We start from the raw sequence: 18,221 nt of genomic DNA, 5'->3' as shown, positions 1-18,221 counted from the left end.
GTTTAGGTTTTTAGAGTTTGCAGTGTTGTTTCTCCCCACCTCTGTGCACCTCTGCTGTCTGATTTAACATTAGTTACGTTGAGTTCACTGGGCAAACGTGCCTGTGATGAGCGGATGCATGCTTCATAGTCTTGTGAATCCAGTTGATTGCCAGAATGAGGTGATGTCACCACAGGGTGTGGAAGTGTTGGAGTTGGTAGGGTGATGACTGCGGGGCTCTCAGGAACAGGCTACAGCCTGATGTAATGACAGCACGTTAGGAAGTTGTATCTACCAAACTGCCTTCCCATTTTTTTACAGGCCTATTCAATAATGTATTCTGTGTATACCACTAGTTCAGCCTGAGCAGGAAAAGATTTTGAACAGCACTGAATGTTCTCATAGAACATTCTGTGAAATAAATGTGGGTTTTTTGTCAATGAGCCACTCCAGACTCTGTTTTTCATTATGTCATTTGTTGCAGGATACCGGATCATTGTTACAGAGCATGCCTGACCTCAGAAGCACTGCACCTACATGTCAAAGCAAGACAGGCATTTAAATGAATTTTATAAGCAGACACAAGTACATAAGAACACTGTGTGGTAAGTACAAAACTGTGATTTATTGATAACAGCTGTGAAATTGACATGTTATCATTTTTCTTGTATTTTATTTTAATGCATGTGCAGTTTTATGTACCATGTTTTTTTTTTTTACCATTTTCCAACCTCTGTTTTTGTTACTGTGCCACTGAAGGGCTACATCATGGTAAACTGAATTTTCCCTCATGTTTTTTAAAGGTCCCCTCACTTTTTTGAGATGATTATTGTATCAGCACTTGTAAACAATCAAACAACAACCAAAAAAGTAACAGATACTATCTTAGGTGTGCAAGCAGAATGTTCTGTAAGAATTAATGTACTCTACTGGTCAAAAGTTTGGTATCACTGATCATATTGATAATTAGTATTATTTTATTCAATAATAACTCATATAGTGTAGATTAAACAGTAAGACACCGGAAGGTGTTATAACATTTTTCATTGGGAACATGAAGTCATCAAATATTAATATTAAATAGTAAATTGTAATTATCCCTTTATAGTAATTCTTCATACACTATATGGACAAAAGTATTGGGACACATCTATTAATCACTGAATTCTGGTGTTTCATTTAGTCTCAGGTGTATAAAATCAAGCACCTAGTTTGTAGAGGCAGTCTGCCTCTACAAACATTAGTGAAAGAATGGGTCGTTCTAAAGAGCTCACTGAATTCGAGCGTGGGACATGCCACTGTTGCAACTTGAAAAGTGGAAGCATTTAGGAACCACAGCAACTCAGCCATGAAGTGTCAGACCATGTAAGATTACAGAGCGAGTTACTGAGTGCTGAGGCACATAGTGCATAAAAGTCACCAACGCTCTGCTGACTCAGTAACTGCAGAGCTTCAAACCTTCTCTGGCACCAACATCAGCACAAAAACTGTGCGCCAGGAGCTTCATGGCATGGGTTTCCACGGCCGAGCAGCTGCATGCAAGCCTTACATCCTCAAGCACAATGGCAAGCGTCAGATGGAGTGGTGTTAAGTGCTGCCACTGGACTATGGAGCAGTGGACACGTATTCTGTGGGGAGTGATGAATCACACTTCTCTATCTGGCAGTCTGATGGACGAGTCTTGGTTTGGTGAACACCAGGAGAACATTACTCACCTGACTGCACTGTGCCAACTGTAAAGTTCGGTGGAGGAGGGATGATGCTATGGGGTTTGCTCTCAGGTGTTGGCCTATAGGCCCCTTAGTTCCAGTGAAGGTAAATCTTAATGCTTCAGCACCAAGACATTTTGGACAATTGTACACTTCTAACTTTGTGGGAACAGTTTGGAGAAGGCCCTTTACTGTTCCAGCATGACTGAGCCCCAGTGCACAAAGCAAGCTCCATTAAGGCTTGGCTGGGTGAGTTTGGTGTGGAAGAACTTGACTGGCCCTCACAGAGCCCTGACTTCAACTCCATCGAACACCTTTGGGATGAACTAGAACGGAGATTGTGAGCCAGGCCCTCTCGTCCAACATCAGCACAAAAATACTCTTCTGGGTGAATGAGCAAAAATTCCAACAGACACAGTACAGAATCTTGTAGAAAGCTTCCCAGAAGAGTCCATATTATTGCCTATGGATTTAGAATGGGATGTCATAAAAGCTCCTGTGGGTGTAATATGTAGGTGTCCCAATACTTTGTTCATACAGTGCAAGTTATCTGCTTAAGATTTCATCACCACTTTTCAGTTTCAAGGCATTCTGGATGGTAATTTGGGATGGGATGGTTTTATTTGACGTTAATTCTCAATGTTTTACGACTTTTAATGACACCATTCTGGACATATTTCTTCATTTTTTTTACTGTTCTTACTTTTACAGAATCCTATTAGAATCATATTCTATTAATCTTCTGCAAAAGTGGTTTCATATTATTTAAAACAGTAATTCCAAGCTTGTGAACAGTGGAGTACGCGGAGCATAAAGTCGGTATAAAAAGGCTTTAAAATTTAAGCAATGTTGTAGTAGATATTAAAATGCACACACTGCATTATTCATAAATGCTTCACAGTTAATAAGGCAGTAATAATAGATCTTCTGCAGTGAGTGATCGTTTTGCACAGTTTTCGATCTTCTCAATTACAGGCACTCATCGTGTGGACCTGGCAGGCCTGGTGTGTCCACTCGCACTGAGCTGTGCTAGTATCGTATATTTGGGCAGGTGTCCATCAGCTCGAACACGTCCTCACTGAAGTCATTATACTGCAGGCTGGAAAAAAGAAACCGAGTCAGAGAGAAATGAACTGCAACACTGAATAGCAGTTTATATTCAGATACCACTGCAGTGTGTTCTGTAGAGCTAAAATGCATCTGAAGGTGGTGATTCAACTGCATGGATTCTGCAATCCTACAATCGACTGTCATCAGTTATTATAATATTCAAATATGCACTGTTTTTTTGGTCAAAATAAAACATTATGGCTATTTTCAGATGTAAAATCCCCCCCCAAAAAACTAGTTGATGTTTTTTTGATCTACTGTGTTCCTCCAATCACATTTGTGTTTTCACTGTGTTTTTAAAAGTAATTCTGAATTTCACAATTTGTCAGTAGGGGTGTCATGATATGCGTGTTAATATTAATTTTTCTTCCAATACGGGGGTTGTAAGACAATACATGCTGTGAATCAAATGCAGTTAGATTTTACGATATAAAATGTGTGATATCGGAATAGTTTCTATAGTTATATTCGAAACAATCGATGATATTCCTAAAAGTGATAATCACGAACGTTAAAAAAAACTCTGCTGAGATCTTTCAGAATTGGAACAAAACTGGTTTGGTAAGCCTACCTTGGATGAAGCTTTAGTTAGCTTCTTATTTGCCAGCTTCTGCATACATTCTGTATATTTTCCATTCCACCTCCAATGGTGCAGCAGTTACACTCTGGAGTTAAATAAGAAGCTGGCGAATAAAAAGCTACCTTCAGCTTCGTCTACCTTGGATGGTTGATTACTCAAGCTGTTTGAAAGGTTGGGCAGAAAGAGGAAACTTTAGCTGGGAGAAGCTAAGTGAACTCGCATTTATCAAGAAAACTTCTGCTAGTTATCCCTTCAACAAGCACTGTTATCCTTTTGGGGGAAAAAATCTCAATAAATAAATGTGAAAGTTAATTCTGTACAGCCAATCAGAATGGAACCCACAAAATCCTGATAGTTGTGGCCAACATGGTGGTATACCGAGGTGGTGTCCCAAGAAACAGACAAAAATGAACCAATCAAAATTGTTTATTCATCATCGAACTGACCAATGACATTGTGCTTCGCTTTGTGACGCTTCTTGAAGTAAAAAATTTAAATGGGTATATGCAGAAAAACATCTTCAGAAGTCAGTACATGGAAAAAAGCCCAGTAAAAAAGTCAGAATATAGTATAAACGTGTATATACTCGACTACACCACTGAAGCTAACACTCCTGCACACTGATATGACATCACAAGACTGGCAACCACTCCAAAATACCCAACACAAACCAGAAAGCTTTGTCAAATGTGGGAGTTAAGCTGCTTTGGCTGCAGTAGCCAACAGCTTGAGTTGCTGGTGTTTTTATATAATAGAGCTAAAGTAGCCTTACTTTCACGCAACATCAATAGGATGTCACTTCAACGTGAGCTTCCTTGCAGCATATATGTACATTATCTGTATTTCAGAAACCTCGTAATTCAAAGGATCCATCATTTGAGGAAAAAGGTTCTCAGGACAACAAGTTTACCATAAGGTGTAGAGAAAATTGCTTAGACGCAGAGTTCATTATATGAGCGTGTTGCCAAGTACATACTTACTTGAGCTCTTTTATGATTGGATGGTCCTGAACGAGTTTGACCAACCGGGGCACAGAAATGTCGGTCAGGCTGTTGTTCTTCAGAATAAGGGTTGTTAAGGAGTTGCTGGCGGCAACTGCTTCACACAGCTCGTCCACACAGGTGTCGGTCAATGAAATCATTTCAAGACTGCAGAGATGTGACAGAATCAAAAACAACAACAGAAAGTTTTTACTATGTAAGGATGTGGCATCTGTACGAGTCTAGGTGCTGCGGCTCATAGGAAAGAAATGTAAAAGATCTCCTTAATATCTCTGTAGTTTCTCCTAGACAACTTTGAGGTCAGGAGACATTAGCTTCTCAGATATTTCTCCTGAAAAAAGACCCAGTAATCTCACAGTCTCCTCTTGAGTTTTAGTAGTGATCTCACACATTATGCTCAGATTTGTTTATCTGCAACTGAACTCTCATCTCTTCTTCATCTCTCCTATATCTTAAGTCTTCTTTCTGTCTAATGCTATTTCTCCCAACGAATTTTATAAGAATCACCATTAAATCTCCTGAGCCATCAAAGAGCAACATTTGAGCAACAAAATGTTTCCTGATAAGGCTGCATGAGTCTGTGCAGATTCACTGCTGTGAGTATGCTTGTGTATTTAGGACTCACTCCAGATGGTGTAGCCTGCAATGAGTGTGTTTCAGGGCCTTCCAGATGTGTTTGGCTCCAGCATCTCCTACTGGTTGTATTCCAATGGCCAGCTCCTTCAGTCTGGACGTCCCAGACACTAACACGCTGCCCAGTGCGCTGAAAACTTGCTCCGTCAGCTCACAATTTTTCATACTGATACAAAAACAACAGCACCGACACAAAGAGTTGTGTGAGTAAGTACAGGGAAGGAAAGTTTAAGGTCTAAACATTTTAAACCGCCATAAATATGTAGGTAAACGTACTACCAACATGATGTTTGGGTGTTTTTCAAAATAACCACATTATAGAATGGGGCGCTTTTGGCTCTTGAGAGGTCCCCCAGTTGTGTCTTACCCACTAACTCTATTTCCAGGGCGAAGCTGAGCTGGGCCAGGGACATTATAAAGGAGGAGGAGACAGTTCACTGGTTGAATTAATGGGAAAACACATAAAACTCAACATGGAGTCTTTTTACAGAGAAAGCTCTCGCCCTTTAGTCAAAAGAGACAATCAGCTTTCATGGAAAGCTGCAAGCGGGAAAAGCCCTCTCCTGTTGTGGAGATATGGACAGTAGCCAGAATAAACTGAAAAACAAGTACCGTGTGTTATTTAAGCCAAATTGAGACAAATGATTTATGCAATGTTTATCAGATTTCACCAGTATTTTACCATTTATCTTTGAAAACATTATCATAGGTTTCTGAAGCATTAATATGGTTTATAGTTTCAGCTCTATAGTCTAGATCTTCTTTGAGTGGAAATAACTGCCATGGGTGTTGCTGTCATGGCCACTGAGTAGGCCAGTTTTCTCTACTAATGACGGAGTGAAAATAAAGCATAATCATTATACACGCCAACCAAGAGGACACATGTAAAGTCACAGTGAACAAAGGCAGGGGATATCTTTGCACATGATTGGACTGTTTGGTGCAGTTTTCTCCTCTTAAAATCACACCAAAGAGAACCTTCCAGAATTCCCACGTACATAATGCTAGTTATTTATCAATAATCACTTTATATGTTACCCAGCACTGAGCCTGGCAACAAAAATAAACAACAAATACAAAGTAGAACACAATGACACTCCAGCAGCACCAAAACCACATTTTAGGATTTTAAGATCGTTTACCACAGAGCGCCCTCTAGAGTCAAAATCCCTGTTACGTAACATCTATGTGACACCTTTAATACACACCACAGCTTCTCTAATGGACATTTAGGGGGATCTGAGGGCATCACAGATGAGGAGAGCTCCTGCTTGGTCAAGTTCATTGACGGACAGATCCAGCTCGGTCAGACAGCAGTTATGTGATTGGAGGACTGCGGCTATGGAAGGGCAGCATGAAGCAGTCAGCTCACAGTCAAATAACCTGCAGAAGAAAAAAAACACACATCTCCAGCTTGATCATTTCCAGTTAGAAAGAGGTGTTAGTCAGTGTTAATCAGGTCTGTATAAAGTTACTGTGAGTATAAAGCTGCTGTATTCAGATATGTTTTCATGTGTATGCAACCATTTTTACTGTTTCGTGCTCATGTGTATAGACAGTACTGTGCAAAAGTCAGAGACCACCCATCATCTTCTTAATCTTCAGTCAAAACAGCCATTAAGTGTGAGTTATTCATTTTCAGCTTCAGCCCTAAATATAATATCAGATTTTTCTGTAAAAGTGTGTCCACCCAGCTTCAGTGTTCAACTCTAAAATGTAGGAATCTGTTTAATTGACCTTCATTAACTGAATAGGAGGATATATGTAAATGTGTTGTTTTTGTGACATCACAAATTCAAAATGTGCTGTTTTTGCAGCTTAGTTTCCATATATGGACTGTATGGACTGTAAGTTTTGAAACTTTAACAGTGTTTACATTCTACATTTTAAATAAGCCAAGAAAATTTTGGCTTGCCATGGTATGGACCCTTTAATATTCCAAAGTTTTCCCTCTAATTATGGTAATGGGTGGATCATTTTCTAATAATTTAGCTATAATGAAGCTACACTCTTAAAAATTAAGGTTCTTTAAGGGTTCTTTAGTAAAGAAAGAAATGGTTCTATATAAAATCATGAACACTCAAAGAACCCATTTGCATGATCAAAGGGTTCTTTGCATCATTAAAGTGTTCTTCAGATGGATGGAGAATGTTCTGTAGATGGTTCTATATAGAACATTTTTGAAAAAGGTTCTATACAGCATTAAAAAGCTGTCAAGCCTGTAACAATAGAAGAACTCTTTTTGGTGCTATACAACCTTTTTTGAAAAGGTTCTATATGGAACCATATAAAACCCACTCTCTATCAATCTGAAGAACCATTTAACGATGCAAAGAACCCTGTAATCATCCAAACAGTTCCGTGAGTGTTCAAGGTTCTATATAAAACCATTTTCTTTACTAAAGAACCATTGAACAACCATCTTTTTTTAAAAGTGCAGTTGGTGGTCATCGTCCTCATTATAGCGATGTCTCTGGGACATAATGTTTAACATCTGGATTCCCTGACCTGTAACCAGCCCCCCCCCCTAAAATGAAATTCTAGTTACATCACTGGTATATTCTACAGTACATGAATGTGTGTATGTTATGTGTGCATTACTGCAGTGCGCTGAGGCTGCAGCGGCCGGTCTGCAAGGCCTGTGAGAGAAGCTCCAGAGTGTCTTCAGCCAGCTGGTTCCAGTTCAGGTTCAGCTTCTTCAGTTCAGAGAGAGAAGAGCTTACAGCCGACGACAACAAAGCAACACACTCCCCGCTCAGAGAACAATGATCTAGACTGTGGAGGACAAACACACACAACGTGCTCATTAGAGCTGTTTAATTCCACGAAATTTTGTAGTCAACTCTGATTTCCACCATGTCTTAGTCTAATAGTGTTATGACTGATTTACTGCCACTGACGTTCTCACTGCAGGTTTGCTTTGAGAAGCTATTTCTTTGGCTGATGAAGGAAGGAACGTTTATGGACTATTGTAATTGGCTCAGAGGTATGTCAATCATAATATTGCAAATGCTCATTTGGAGCCCTTTAAAGGGAAACAGTCACATCTGGCTATTTTTACTGCTTTAATTTTGTAATGTTGTCAATCACTCCCTGTAGTAACTAAATGAGCCTACCTGAGCTTTTTTCTCAGTACAAATGTTGTTCAGGTTATTTGTAGCACCTCTGACTTTTTAACTGTTACCTCTTTCACAGTCTTTGCAGCTCTGTTTGATAAAGACTGACTTTTCTCATGCACACCATTCAACAGAAAGTCTGTATATTGACGGACTCAGAATAAAAAATGTGTTATGATTTACGAATAAAATAACTCAATGATGTAAATAATTTTGACATGAGGGGACCTGGTTATGCCAGATATAGCGATTCCACCACCAGCTGTAAACCCTGGGAGATGTAGGAATCAGGCTTTATTTGTTTTTGAATAAAAAGCTCAATATCTTTAAAAATTTCCAAAAATAATTCACAGTTTGCGTTTTGAATGTTAATTTCGAGGGCTGGAAAATTGGCCAAGCTTATTTGTCAGTGTGGCTGCTCCCCTTTAAGTGTATCCTTCCTAGTTGAAATCGGGAAACTTCCCAATCATGAATTTGAGTGTGCGTGTGAGAAAGAGAGTAAACCTGAGGTCCTGCAGTCTGCAGCTGGACGTCCCCAGAGCGCCGATAAGCTGAGTAAGGCCCTGGTTCTGTAGCTTATTTCCTCCCAGGTCCAACACACACAGCTTAAAATCAGACAGCATCTTGCCGAGCACCTCACCGCATGCAGGAGTCAGACTGCACGTCCTCAAACTACATACACACACATAGTGAGAATCAGACCAGCTGTGAAAAGTTTCTTGTGTTGTTATGTTTTTTTTAGATAAAAGAACAAGAAATATACACTACTGTGCATAAGTCAGATACGATTCCAGTTAAAACTATCATTATGAACAAGCTATTCATTTGTCAGGAGATATTTCTGAGGAGATATAAGAGAAAGTCAAATGGAAATAAATCAGCTTGCAAAACTGGTAGAAAAAAGCTTAAAAGCTACAGAGAACATGAGACGCCTAACAACCAAAACTGCCCCCGTCAGATAAACAGCACTTAAAGCTTTCATCTTTGAGAGAGAGGAGAAAATCAAGCTGCTTCAGATCTGAAAACATCCACAGGTGTTTCTGTCCATCCTTCCACTGTGAGAAGACGACTCAGCGCTATGGGTCTGAAAGGATGTGTAGCTGTTCAAGAAGAACCTCACTGAGAAAAGGAGACGGACACATCAAACGAAGAAGCTGAACAATGGACTGACCAGCCCAGAGTCCAGACCTCAACATCACTGAATGTGTTTGATTACTTCAGAAAACCAACTTCTAAGACTGAACTTTGGAGGTGTGTCTGCAGATTTCTTTGAGAAGCTGAAAGTGAGTCTCCTGAAAAGAACAGAAGCTGTAATGAAGGTAAAGAGTATTTCATTAAATACTGTAAAAATGATTAGAATTAGACTTTGATGATGCTGTGTAATTTTATGTTAGATGCATTTTCTGTTTTTTTCCTGACCCTGAAAAATTGAATAACTTGTACTTAATGGACATTTTGGCTGAAAATAAAAAACAAGGGTGGTCTCTGACTTCTGCACAGTACTGTAAGAATTAAGAACACAGATGAGAATAAAGATTCAATAAAATATAATAATTAGGGCTGTTAATTGGTTCAAATAACAGTTTGTTGATTTTTTTTTAATCCATCGTCCTCCTTGCAGCACTGTCCAGTGTAGTCTGCTGAAGTCGTCTTCTGGTAGTATGGTTCCTGATATTGTTGATATTGCCACGAGTGTGACGTTTTACTTAGTTAAGATTTGACGTCCTTCAGTGATAAACAAATTCACCTTTGCAGAAGTTGGAAAAAGGCCTGGTTTTGTTAGTAGAGCCATCAGTGGTACTTAAGCCATTTGAAAGCTATATTTGAACACTGATGAATACTTTTGAGAATACCTTGGGTGGCAAACAAATATATCGGTGACCAAATCAAGCCTCGCCCTCTCGTCTGAAGCCCAGATAACTAAACTGAAACTGTCTTATTTTGACATAATATGAGAAGAAACAATTAACTGAAGTGACAATTATGCTTGAAATTAGATCTGAACAATTTGGGGAAAATATCTAATTGCCATTTTTCTGACCAACATTGCGACTGCAATTAATAATATTTTAAAAGCAATTCTTTTATATAAATAAGTTCCAGTTCGTTTGTTTTCCTGAAAAAAAACAGCACATCCATTTTTTCAGGCTTGAGCTAAACCTGAATGTGCCAGACTGTTTACAAGCTGTGTGTTATTATGTTATATTTACTCACTTAAAACTTGTTGACAATGTTGAATAATGTAAAATATAATTAAAATCATTGCAACACTTGCAATAAGAATTTTTTTTAAATATTAAAAATTGCTCCGCCCTGCTTACAACAGCTGAAGGTGAACGAGGAACAGCACAACCAGCAATGAGATGGATGGAGACAATCAGAGAAATAATGAACCAGCCATTCAGAGGCCTGAAGACCCAAACAGAAGACAGGATATTCTGGAGTACACTCTTAAAACATTTCTTCAAGGGTTCTTTAGTAAAGAAAATGGTTCTTTGAAGAACCATTAACACTCAAAGAACCCTTTGCATAATTAAGGGGTTCTTTGCATCATGAAAAGGTTCTTCAGACTGATGGAGAATGTGCTGTAAATGGTTCTATATTAAACCTTTTTGGTTCTATATAGCACCCAAAAGGGTTCTTCTCTTGTTACAAGCTTGACATCGTAAAAATAGAAGAACACTTTTGAGTGATATTTAGAACCCTTATCAAAAAGGTTTTATATAGAACCATCTACAGCACATTCTGAAGAACAATTTAGTCAGGCAAAGGGTTCTTTGAGTGTTCATGGTTCTTTATATAAACATTTTCTTTACTAAAGAACCTTTGAAGAACCATCTTTTTAAGAGTGTAAGAAATGACATCACAGCGCTTAATAACAATAAAGTGCAGCTTGTGTTTTTAAATGGTGTAAAAATAAATAAATAAATAAAAAGAGAGTTTTCTTATGACATTGATGGGTTGTTTTCTGTTTGTGTCTTGGTGAAGAACATACCAGAGCGTGTGCAGGTTTGAGTGGGTGAGGGATCGACACAGGATCTTCAGTGCTTCAACACTCAGTATGGAGCTGGACAGGTCCAGCCAGGTGGTTTGTCCATCCATCATCGCCCGGGCGAGGTGCGTGATCACCCCTGAGCTCAGACGACTCTGAGACAAACTGAGAGGTCAAAGTTCCCACATGAACAATGAAACAATATGGACAGCAATGAAAATTAACAAGGAACAAATGCAAGCGGTGGCATCACTTCTAGCAGAAAGTTTTAATGATTTTAACATACAGAATAAAGTACAGGGGCCAGTGCTGTAGAATTACTTTGTTCATTGAATTCTATGCAAATGCAAGTCATGTTCACATATCGTACTGTTTTCTATTGTATTTTGATTTATTTGTTAAAAATCTGTGGCTTACCATACCAAAGTCAAAAGGTAAATTTGTACAAAATGTGTAAGACATATCTTTTTTAAGACCCCAAATCTATTATAAATCGAGGCCATTCTAAAAGCTGTCCCATTTGTGTTTGTGTTCTTTGCGCAAAGTGCTTGTACCCCGATGATCGCCACGTGATTTCATTTGTAGACGGTTTCTTAGCTCTCAGTCCACTGAAATCAACATGTTCTACATCTATTTCAGATTGTAACTAAAAAGAAGCTGGTTGCTAACAACGATAACTTGTTAATTTTTTTTCACCCAATGTTTAAAAGCTACTAATGAAAAAACATCTGAATATCTGAAAAATGACGTCAACTTCAACGCTAACGGAAATCCTAAAATTAAATACTCTTCAAATCTACACAATTCACGCCAATCGCATATTCAGCATTCAAAACAGCCAACTAAAGGTGAAAAGTTTCCATGTGTGTAACAGTGAAGTTCCTGATTCGTGCCTGGACTGAGTCAAATGTCAGTCTCCCTCATGTTTGGCACAATGGCATTATCCACTACACTATCGAATCCCTCCTGCAAAGGCCAGCACCGACAGAAGCCTTGGCTTCAGAAAGGAAAAAAGACCATATTGCATCAATCAATTTTTTCTCCCACCCTAATAAAATGCTGTCTCCTATTCACACCCTTCTCCCACCTCCTCTACCACACATTTACCTAACATCCCCCCAGCTGTGACTCACTTGATGGATTTGGCCAGGCGGAGGGCAGGTATGAGCTTCTGCGCCTGCGCGTCCGTCAGCTCACTCCTGTACAAGTTCAGGTGCTCCATCTCTCCCAGGCAGCGCACTACAAACACCAAGCCCGCGCAGTCCGGCATCTGCAGGCCAGCATAGCTGATCGCCCTCCACTTGCAGGCCCCCACGGTCTCTCTGACCAGCGCGGGGCTGCGTGCGTGATGAAGGAGACGGAAAACACAACAGTGCTTTTCTTTCTCGAAGCCTGGCAGCACCTCCACGACTAAGCTTATCAGCCACTGGTGGAACTCTGAGAGACGGCCGCTGCTGAGCTGCCCGATGGAGGCCTCCAGAAGCTTCCGCTGCGCTGGGTCCGAAAGCCCGGCCAGAAACATCTGATACAGGTCTGGTCCGTCTTCCAGGATTCTGGCTTCATCCTGTTCAGACTGGAGAGCTGGGAGACAAAATTCAAGATCATTATTTCTAAATATATCTTAATATATGTCAATATTTATCTTCACACGAATATAATGAGATGATTTGACTGAACTTTTTTAAATCAAATTATTAAAATGATATCAGACTTTACCCAAAGTCTGTACAATAGTGTGCAATAAAACATAAATAATAAAATGTTTTATCATTGCTCTGTGATGGACTGGTGACCTGTCCAGAGTGTTTCCTGCCTTTCACCCACTGATCACTGGGATCGGCTCCAGCACTGCATGCAACCCAGGAGGATAAGCAACTTTTCCTTTTTTGCACAATTTGAAAACTCCAGTTATTTAATAAATTGATTTGTATTGTAATAAGTCATTAAGAAGTTATTTTGGACAATTTCTATTGGTCCGTTCATTCTGAAATTTTGACAGTGTAAACAGCAGTCGGCATTTTTAAATTATGTAATTCTCACATTTCTATTCTATATTATTGGAAAAATTAACATCTTTTAAATGTAAACAAGCATATTGTCATGTTAACTGTCAAATTTCTCACAAAAACAAAACAAAAAACAATCACTTTGCTTTCTGCTTTTGATGGTGACTGTTAGACATTTTTGTCCCTTGTTTGGCAGCTAAGAAAACTATTAAGTCTGTGCTCTATAGCCCCCTCGTTGACACCCTGGACCAGGTCAAAACATAGTCGACAGATTAATCAAGTAGCACATATACAAAAATCATTGGTTGAGCCCTAAACTGGTCGGCTTGTGAGATTGCGTGCAATATATTACCACCCAAAGTGCTGCCTTGTGTTGCTGCAGAATGTTCTAAAGCTGGACAACATGTTTAGACTGATATGAACACTGCACATGAAAGGGCTCATATCATAGAAAATCAAATTTGATGTAGTACATGAACATTATTACAGTTTCAAAACATACCATTCACTTCCCAGTCCACACTGAAAATTAAGCTTCAGAAACAGGCCGTTTTGAATTCATGGTTTTTATGATGTCACAAAAACGAACCTATTTACATATATACACCAGCCTACAGAAGTTTAAGTTATAAGGAGTGTTTTAGCCTGGGCTGCTTTTTGAATGAGGCACAGTGCAGGGCAAGCGATCAGAACAGAGGTCATTACCCCTCTGGTTTGCGTGTTCACGTCTAGGGGTAGAGTGTCCTCATTTTAGTTGAGATAGAGGGGCAGGGAGAAGTGTTAGGGCTACATGGCCCTCCACACGGAGGTTTTTCAGAGACACTCCAAACAGAGTGTTATGAGAAAAAAAGAAAAACTAGCAAGATGGCTGCACGAGCGACCAAAGAAACCCACAACTGTGAGAATTTTCTCTGTTAAAAAATTACGATAACCTTTGTATTTTCTTAGTTTCATGTTGTTTTAATGTATTATGGTCCTTTTCTTCATAACAAGCATAAAAAATCACTAGTAGTATGCTGATGTCTCGGTAGCTAGCTAGCAAAATTTCCCATTCCACCTGTTCTGATGCCTAAAGCGCCAGAATGTAACTGCTGCACCATTTAAGGTGGAACAGGAAAACCTGAACGAGAAGCTGGCGAATATCTGATTTCAGCTTCATATCACTGAAGAATTAGGGGTGGGCAATAATAAATAATTGTTCCCCCCTCTTTGAAGGTACATGATTCCCTAAATGTAACTAAAGCCCAGCAGTGAGGAGCTGAACTTTACCCTCCTCTGCTATCACTGCACACAGGCAGGGTCGCCTACAGAGCAGCGCTAGTAGCTGTTAAAGAAGTAGTGCTGTTTTTATTTGAGGGTCCCATTTCATAGGAAAGATTTCAACCACCACCCCTTGTATGTGTAAGTTCCAAGGGTTAAGATGACACTCAAAAATTAGGGGTAGGGGTAAAAAGAAGAAATGGAATTGGACTAAAGTGTAAGGGATTAAGAGAGATTGGAAAATGGTCATGTAAAAATGAATTTTGATTGGCTTTTGTACACAAAACCACACAAACACTATAACGGGACCTTAGAGGGGGTAAAAAAATAAAATACAGGATAAAGAAGAATATGGGCTCTTTACATGTAAACAACCTTCATGAGAAAAGCATGATCACTTTCGTCCATTTCAAGCCTACTAACCAGTACACCAGCATACCTGACTGGTCAATGTAGAAGAAGACTGCCAGTACAAACTCTTGGAAGACTGGCGACAAGAAGGAGAATGTGGCATCAGGAGAAGAGACGTCGTCTCCGCTGATACGCATGAAAGCTGAAAGGACAGGGGAGCCCAGAAAGGGCTGCAGGCCGCAGGCGATGACCTCAGCGGTGGAGCAGTGTGCATGCGCCTGGGAGTTGCAGTGGTCCGCGAGTTTGCCCAGACCACAGAGAAGCTGCTTGCCTGCCTCCACATTCACCCTGTGTTCCCGCAGCAGTGTGTGCGTGACTGCACAGCACAGCTCAGTCAGCGTCTCCGGCACACGCTCCTTACACTCATTGCACAGTGTCCAGCAGAAGGCAGGACACCTGAACAGCTTGGCCACGCCCACCGCTTGCTCGCAGCGATGGAGAACCTGCTCTCCTTCAGCCTCGTTGTTGAAAAACCGCTGGAAGAAGCTTCTCCTCTGAGCCTTGGAGAAGCCTAGTAGGTGAACACACTGCAAAGACTCCAGCAGGACAGCTTCTCTACAGGTTAGGAGGACTGAGGCTCCAGGCAGCAGAGAACCCTCCAGCAGACTGTGCAGCAGCACAGCACCCCCTGCTGGCTGCTGTGGGTCACTCACCCGTGTGTCGGATAGTGGAAATTCAGAGAAAAGGTCCTGAAAGTGGTCCAGCCCGTCCACCACCAGGAACAGCGACTGAGGCCTCTGCAGGGCAGACGCGAGAGCCTTGGCCGAGAGGTGTGCATGTGTGCTCAGCAGCAAGCTCTCCAGACTCTGTTCGCTTGTGCAGAGCGTTCTGACGCACACCGGCAGCAGAAGTGCGTAGTGCTGCAAACGGGAGTCCGTGGCCCACTCCCAAATGAGCTGCTGGACCGCTGTGGTCTTCCCCACCCCAACTCCTCCACACAGCTGGACCTTACTTCCCCCATGGCCTGCTGCAAACTCTCGAGAGATCACAGCATCCAACGTCTCCCACGCTTCACTCTCCTCCAGGCCGGCCTCCTCGCTCACACTGGCGGATAGAGGGGTGTAGCACTTGTTTACAATGACCTCTTTGACGGACTGACCACCTAAAAGAGAGCTGGCCTGCGTCGAGTTCAGCACACCGTTTCTCAAGGCCTCCTTATGCAACTTCTGCACATCTGCCAAGAAAGAAAGGGGGAAAACAAGAGGGAACCGGTCTTGAGAAACTATTTTCAACATGCAGATGGTTTTGACACAGAGGTGGAAACATTTCAACGCAAGTTAAACTCAGTGGTGTAACTACAATCTTACGAGGCCCAGTGCAGTAATAATCTACGAAAAGTGAAAAAAAATGCTTAGGATAAGTTTCCCAATTAGGGATTAAGGCTAGTTCTGGGCTACATTTTCCTTTTTCAGTGCTGTGTAGTCAGGACTAGACTTAATCCCTGTTCAGGAGACCAACCCTGTATGTCCAAAAGTTTGCAAATACCTGTGTCTTATGAAAATAAGGGTATTTAGGGGAAAATTCACAGATTTTTCAATAATCTGCAAAATTTAGTGAATAAGATGTCAACAAAATGAATAGAAAAGGGTCATTTGTTTTGATAGAATGTGACAGAATAAACTATTTTGAGATCACGGTGTTTCTCTCTCTCTCTCTCTCTCTCTCTATAGGGGTCTTGTTGAATGAAAAGAACTACATGTTTGGTTTGGCCTGTCCAAACATTTGTCTGACGTTAAACCGCCGCTGTCCCTCTTTATAAGCTTGGCCTTGGGAATGGTGACCATAGGCTCACGTGCGGCTGCTCCAGAGTGTCCAAATCTATTGGTTTGTGCTTTTCTTTTCTATGCACTGCTGTTAGTACAACTTAGACTGTAATCTGCAGCAGGAATGCATGCTTTGGAGACCAGCTACAGTATATATATATATATATATATATATACACATACACATACATACATACATACACACACACCACACACACACACACATATATATATATATAGAGAGAGAGAGAGAGAGAGAGAGAGAGAGAGAATCAGAGAGAGAGAGAGAGGGAGGAATAGTGCATGGTCCTACCATAAGGAATGTCAGGAATGTCTGTGGTGCTGTTGTCCATATCTGTCTGCGTGGTCAGAAATCTCTGCTGACTGTCTGAAGGTTCGGGTGTGTGTTAAATAAACTCCTCCAGCCGTCTGTGAGGAGCAGGAAGCACTTCGCTTCCTAATACAGTTCTCTACCTGGCCACAGTCCAAACCCCTCCTAACATCGGAGAACCTGCTCAGTTCTACACTAAAACCCCACGACCTTCCTTACATTTACACTCTGGTTCTGAGTTGAAGAGCCTCAGCAGCATCACAGCTGCTAAAAGAGCCCAAACTATCTCCTACATTTCCCAGCTGTTACTCGTCACTCGTGTCCCGTTTCAGTAAAGAGCGGTTTGCTGCCCTCTGCAGGTGGACATAAGTAAACGCGGTTTGGTTCCATTAAAGGGCCCATACCACACAGTTTTCTTGCATGTTATTTTTTTCCTCCTGAGGTCAACGTGTAACGTTTTAGTGTGTTTTTTTGTCTTAATTCATCTCTACGTGCCCTTTTTCAGACTTCTCTGTTACTCAGAATTAAACAGGCTGTTTTTTGTTACTGTGCCTTTAAGACTGATGTGCTAATGCTGAGCAGTTAGGTCTGTAACGCCAGGGTGAGTGGGCGGGGCTAAACTGCTGTTGGCTAAATAGGCTGGTATATGTAAATTGTTTGTCTTTTTCATAGTCGTCAATTCAAAATGAGCTGTTTTTGCAGCTTAGTTTCCACACATAGTCTGTATGGAGTGAATGGTTTGCCTTAAATCTTCAATAATCAGTTTATTCTATCAAAAGAATGACCTCTTTTTAGTGATTTTCACTTAGTTTCTTTAAATAATGATTTTTTTTCTTCATATTTTGGCTTATTTCTTAATATTTCAAGTAGTTATGTCAAGAAATTCTAATGTTCTATGTCAAAACATTGGGTTGCTTCACATTTAACAAAAAATCTAAATTTAGTGCTTTTTAACACAGTTAGAAAATGTTTATATGTGTATGTACTTATACATTTCAGCTTGTCTCATTCAGTCTTCACTACTTCACTTTTAATACATTCTACATAATTTTGTATAACTGAAGAAACGTCTGCATCACTTCCAGACAAATCAACATCAAATATAAACCCACACAGCGGTGTTCACACGTGGTGAGCAATTTTTTCTTAATTTTTTTTTTTTAACTCTGTAAAAATGATTCATGCTTAATAACCTTTAATTAATGTTCATTTGAATGAACAACAATTAAATATCAGAATATCCTAATTTTATATTAATGCTGGTAACATTTTTCTGAGGACATTTTCTCAGGACGTTCGCCAGCTTTTTGTTCGACTTTTCCCGTTCCAC

General features: G+C 40.4%; 1 protein-coding gene across 1 annotated transcript; it reads right to left on the bottom strand.

Moving 5' to 3' along the window:
- Window positions 1-584: 584 nt before the first annotated feature.
- Window positions 585-17,211, bottom strand: si:ch73-233m11.2 (NACHT, LRR and PYD domains-containing protein 12). The gene is given in 11 exon segments (XM_036579505.1): window positions 585-2,787; window positions 4,359-4,526; window positions 5,005-5,178; window positions 6,221-6,246; window positions 6,248-6,395; window positions 7,614-7,787; window positions 8,633-8,800; window positions 11,124-11,285; window positions 12,254-12,701; window positions 14,826-15,971; window positions 16,874-17,211. Coding segments are annotated over 11 exon segments (2,724 nt in total). The 5' UTR covers window positions 16,914-17,211; the 3' UTR covers window positions 585-2,717.
- Window positions 17,212-18,221: the final 1,010 nt, after the last annotated feature.

Source organism: Colossoma macropomum, unplaced genomic scaffold (genome assembly GCF_904425465.1).
Source record: "Colossoma macropomum unplaced genomic scaffold, Colossoma_macropomum, whole genome shotgun sequence".
Taxonomy (NCBI): Eukaryota; Metazoa; Chordata; class Actinopteri; order Characiformes; family Serrasalmidae; genus Colossoma; species Colossoma macropomum.
The sequence above is the reverse complement of the archived record's forward strand: the minus strand, read 5'-3'. Positions and strand labels throughout refer to the sequence as shown.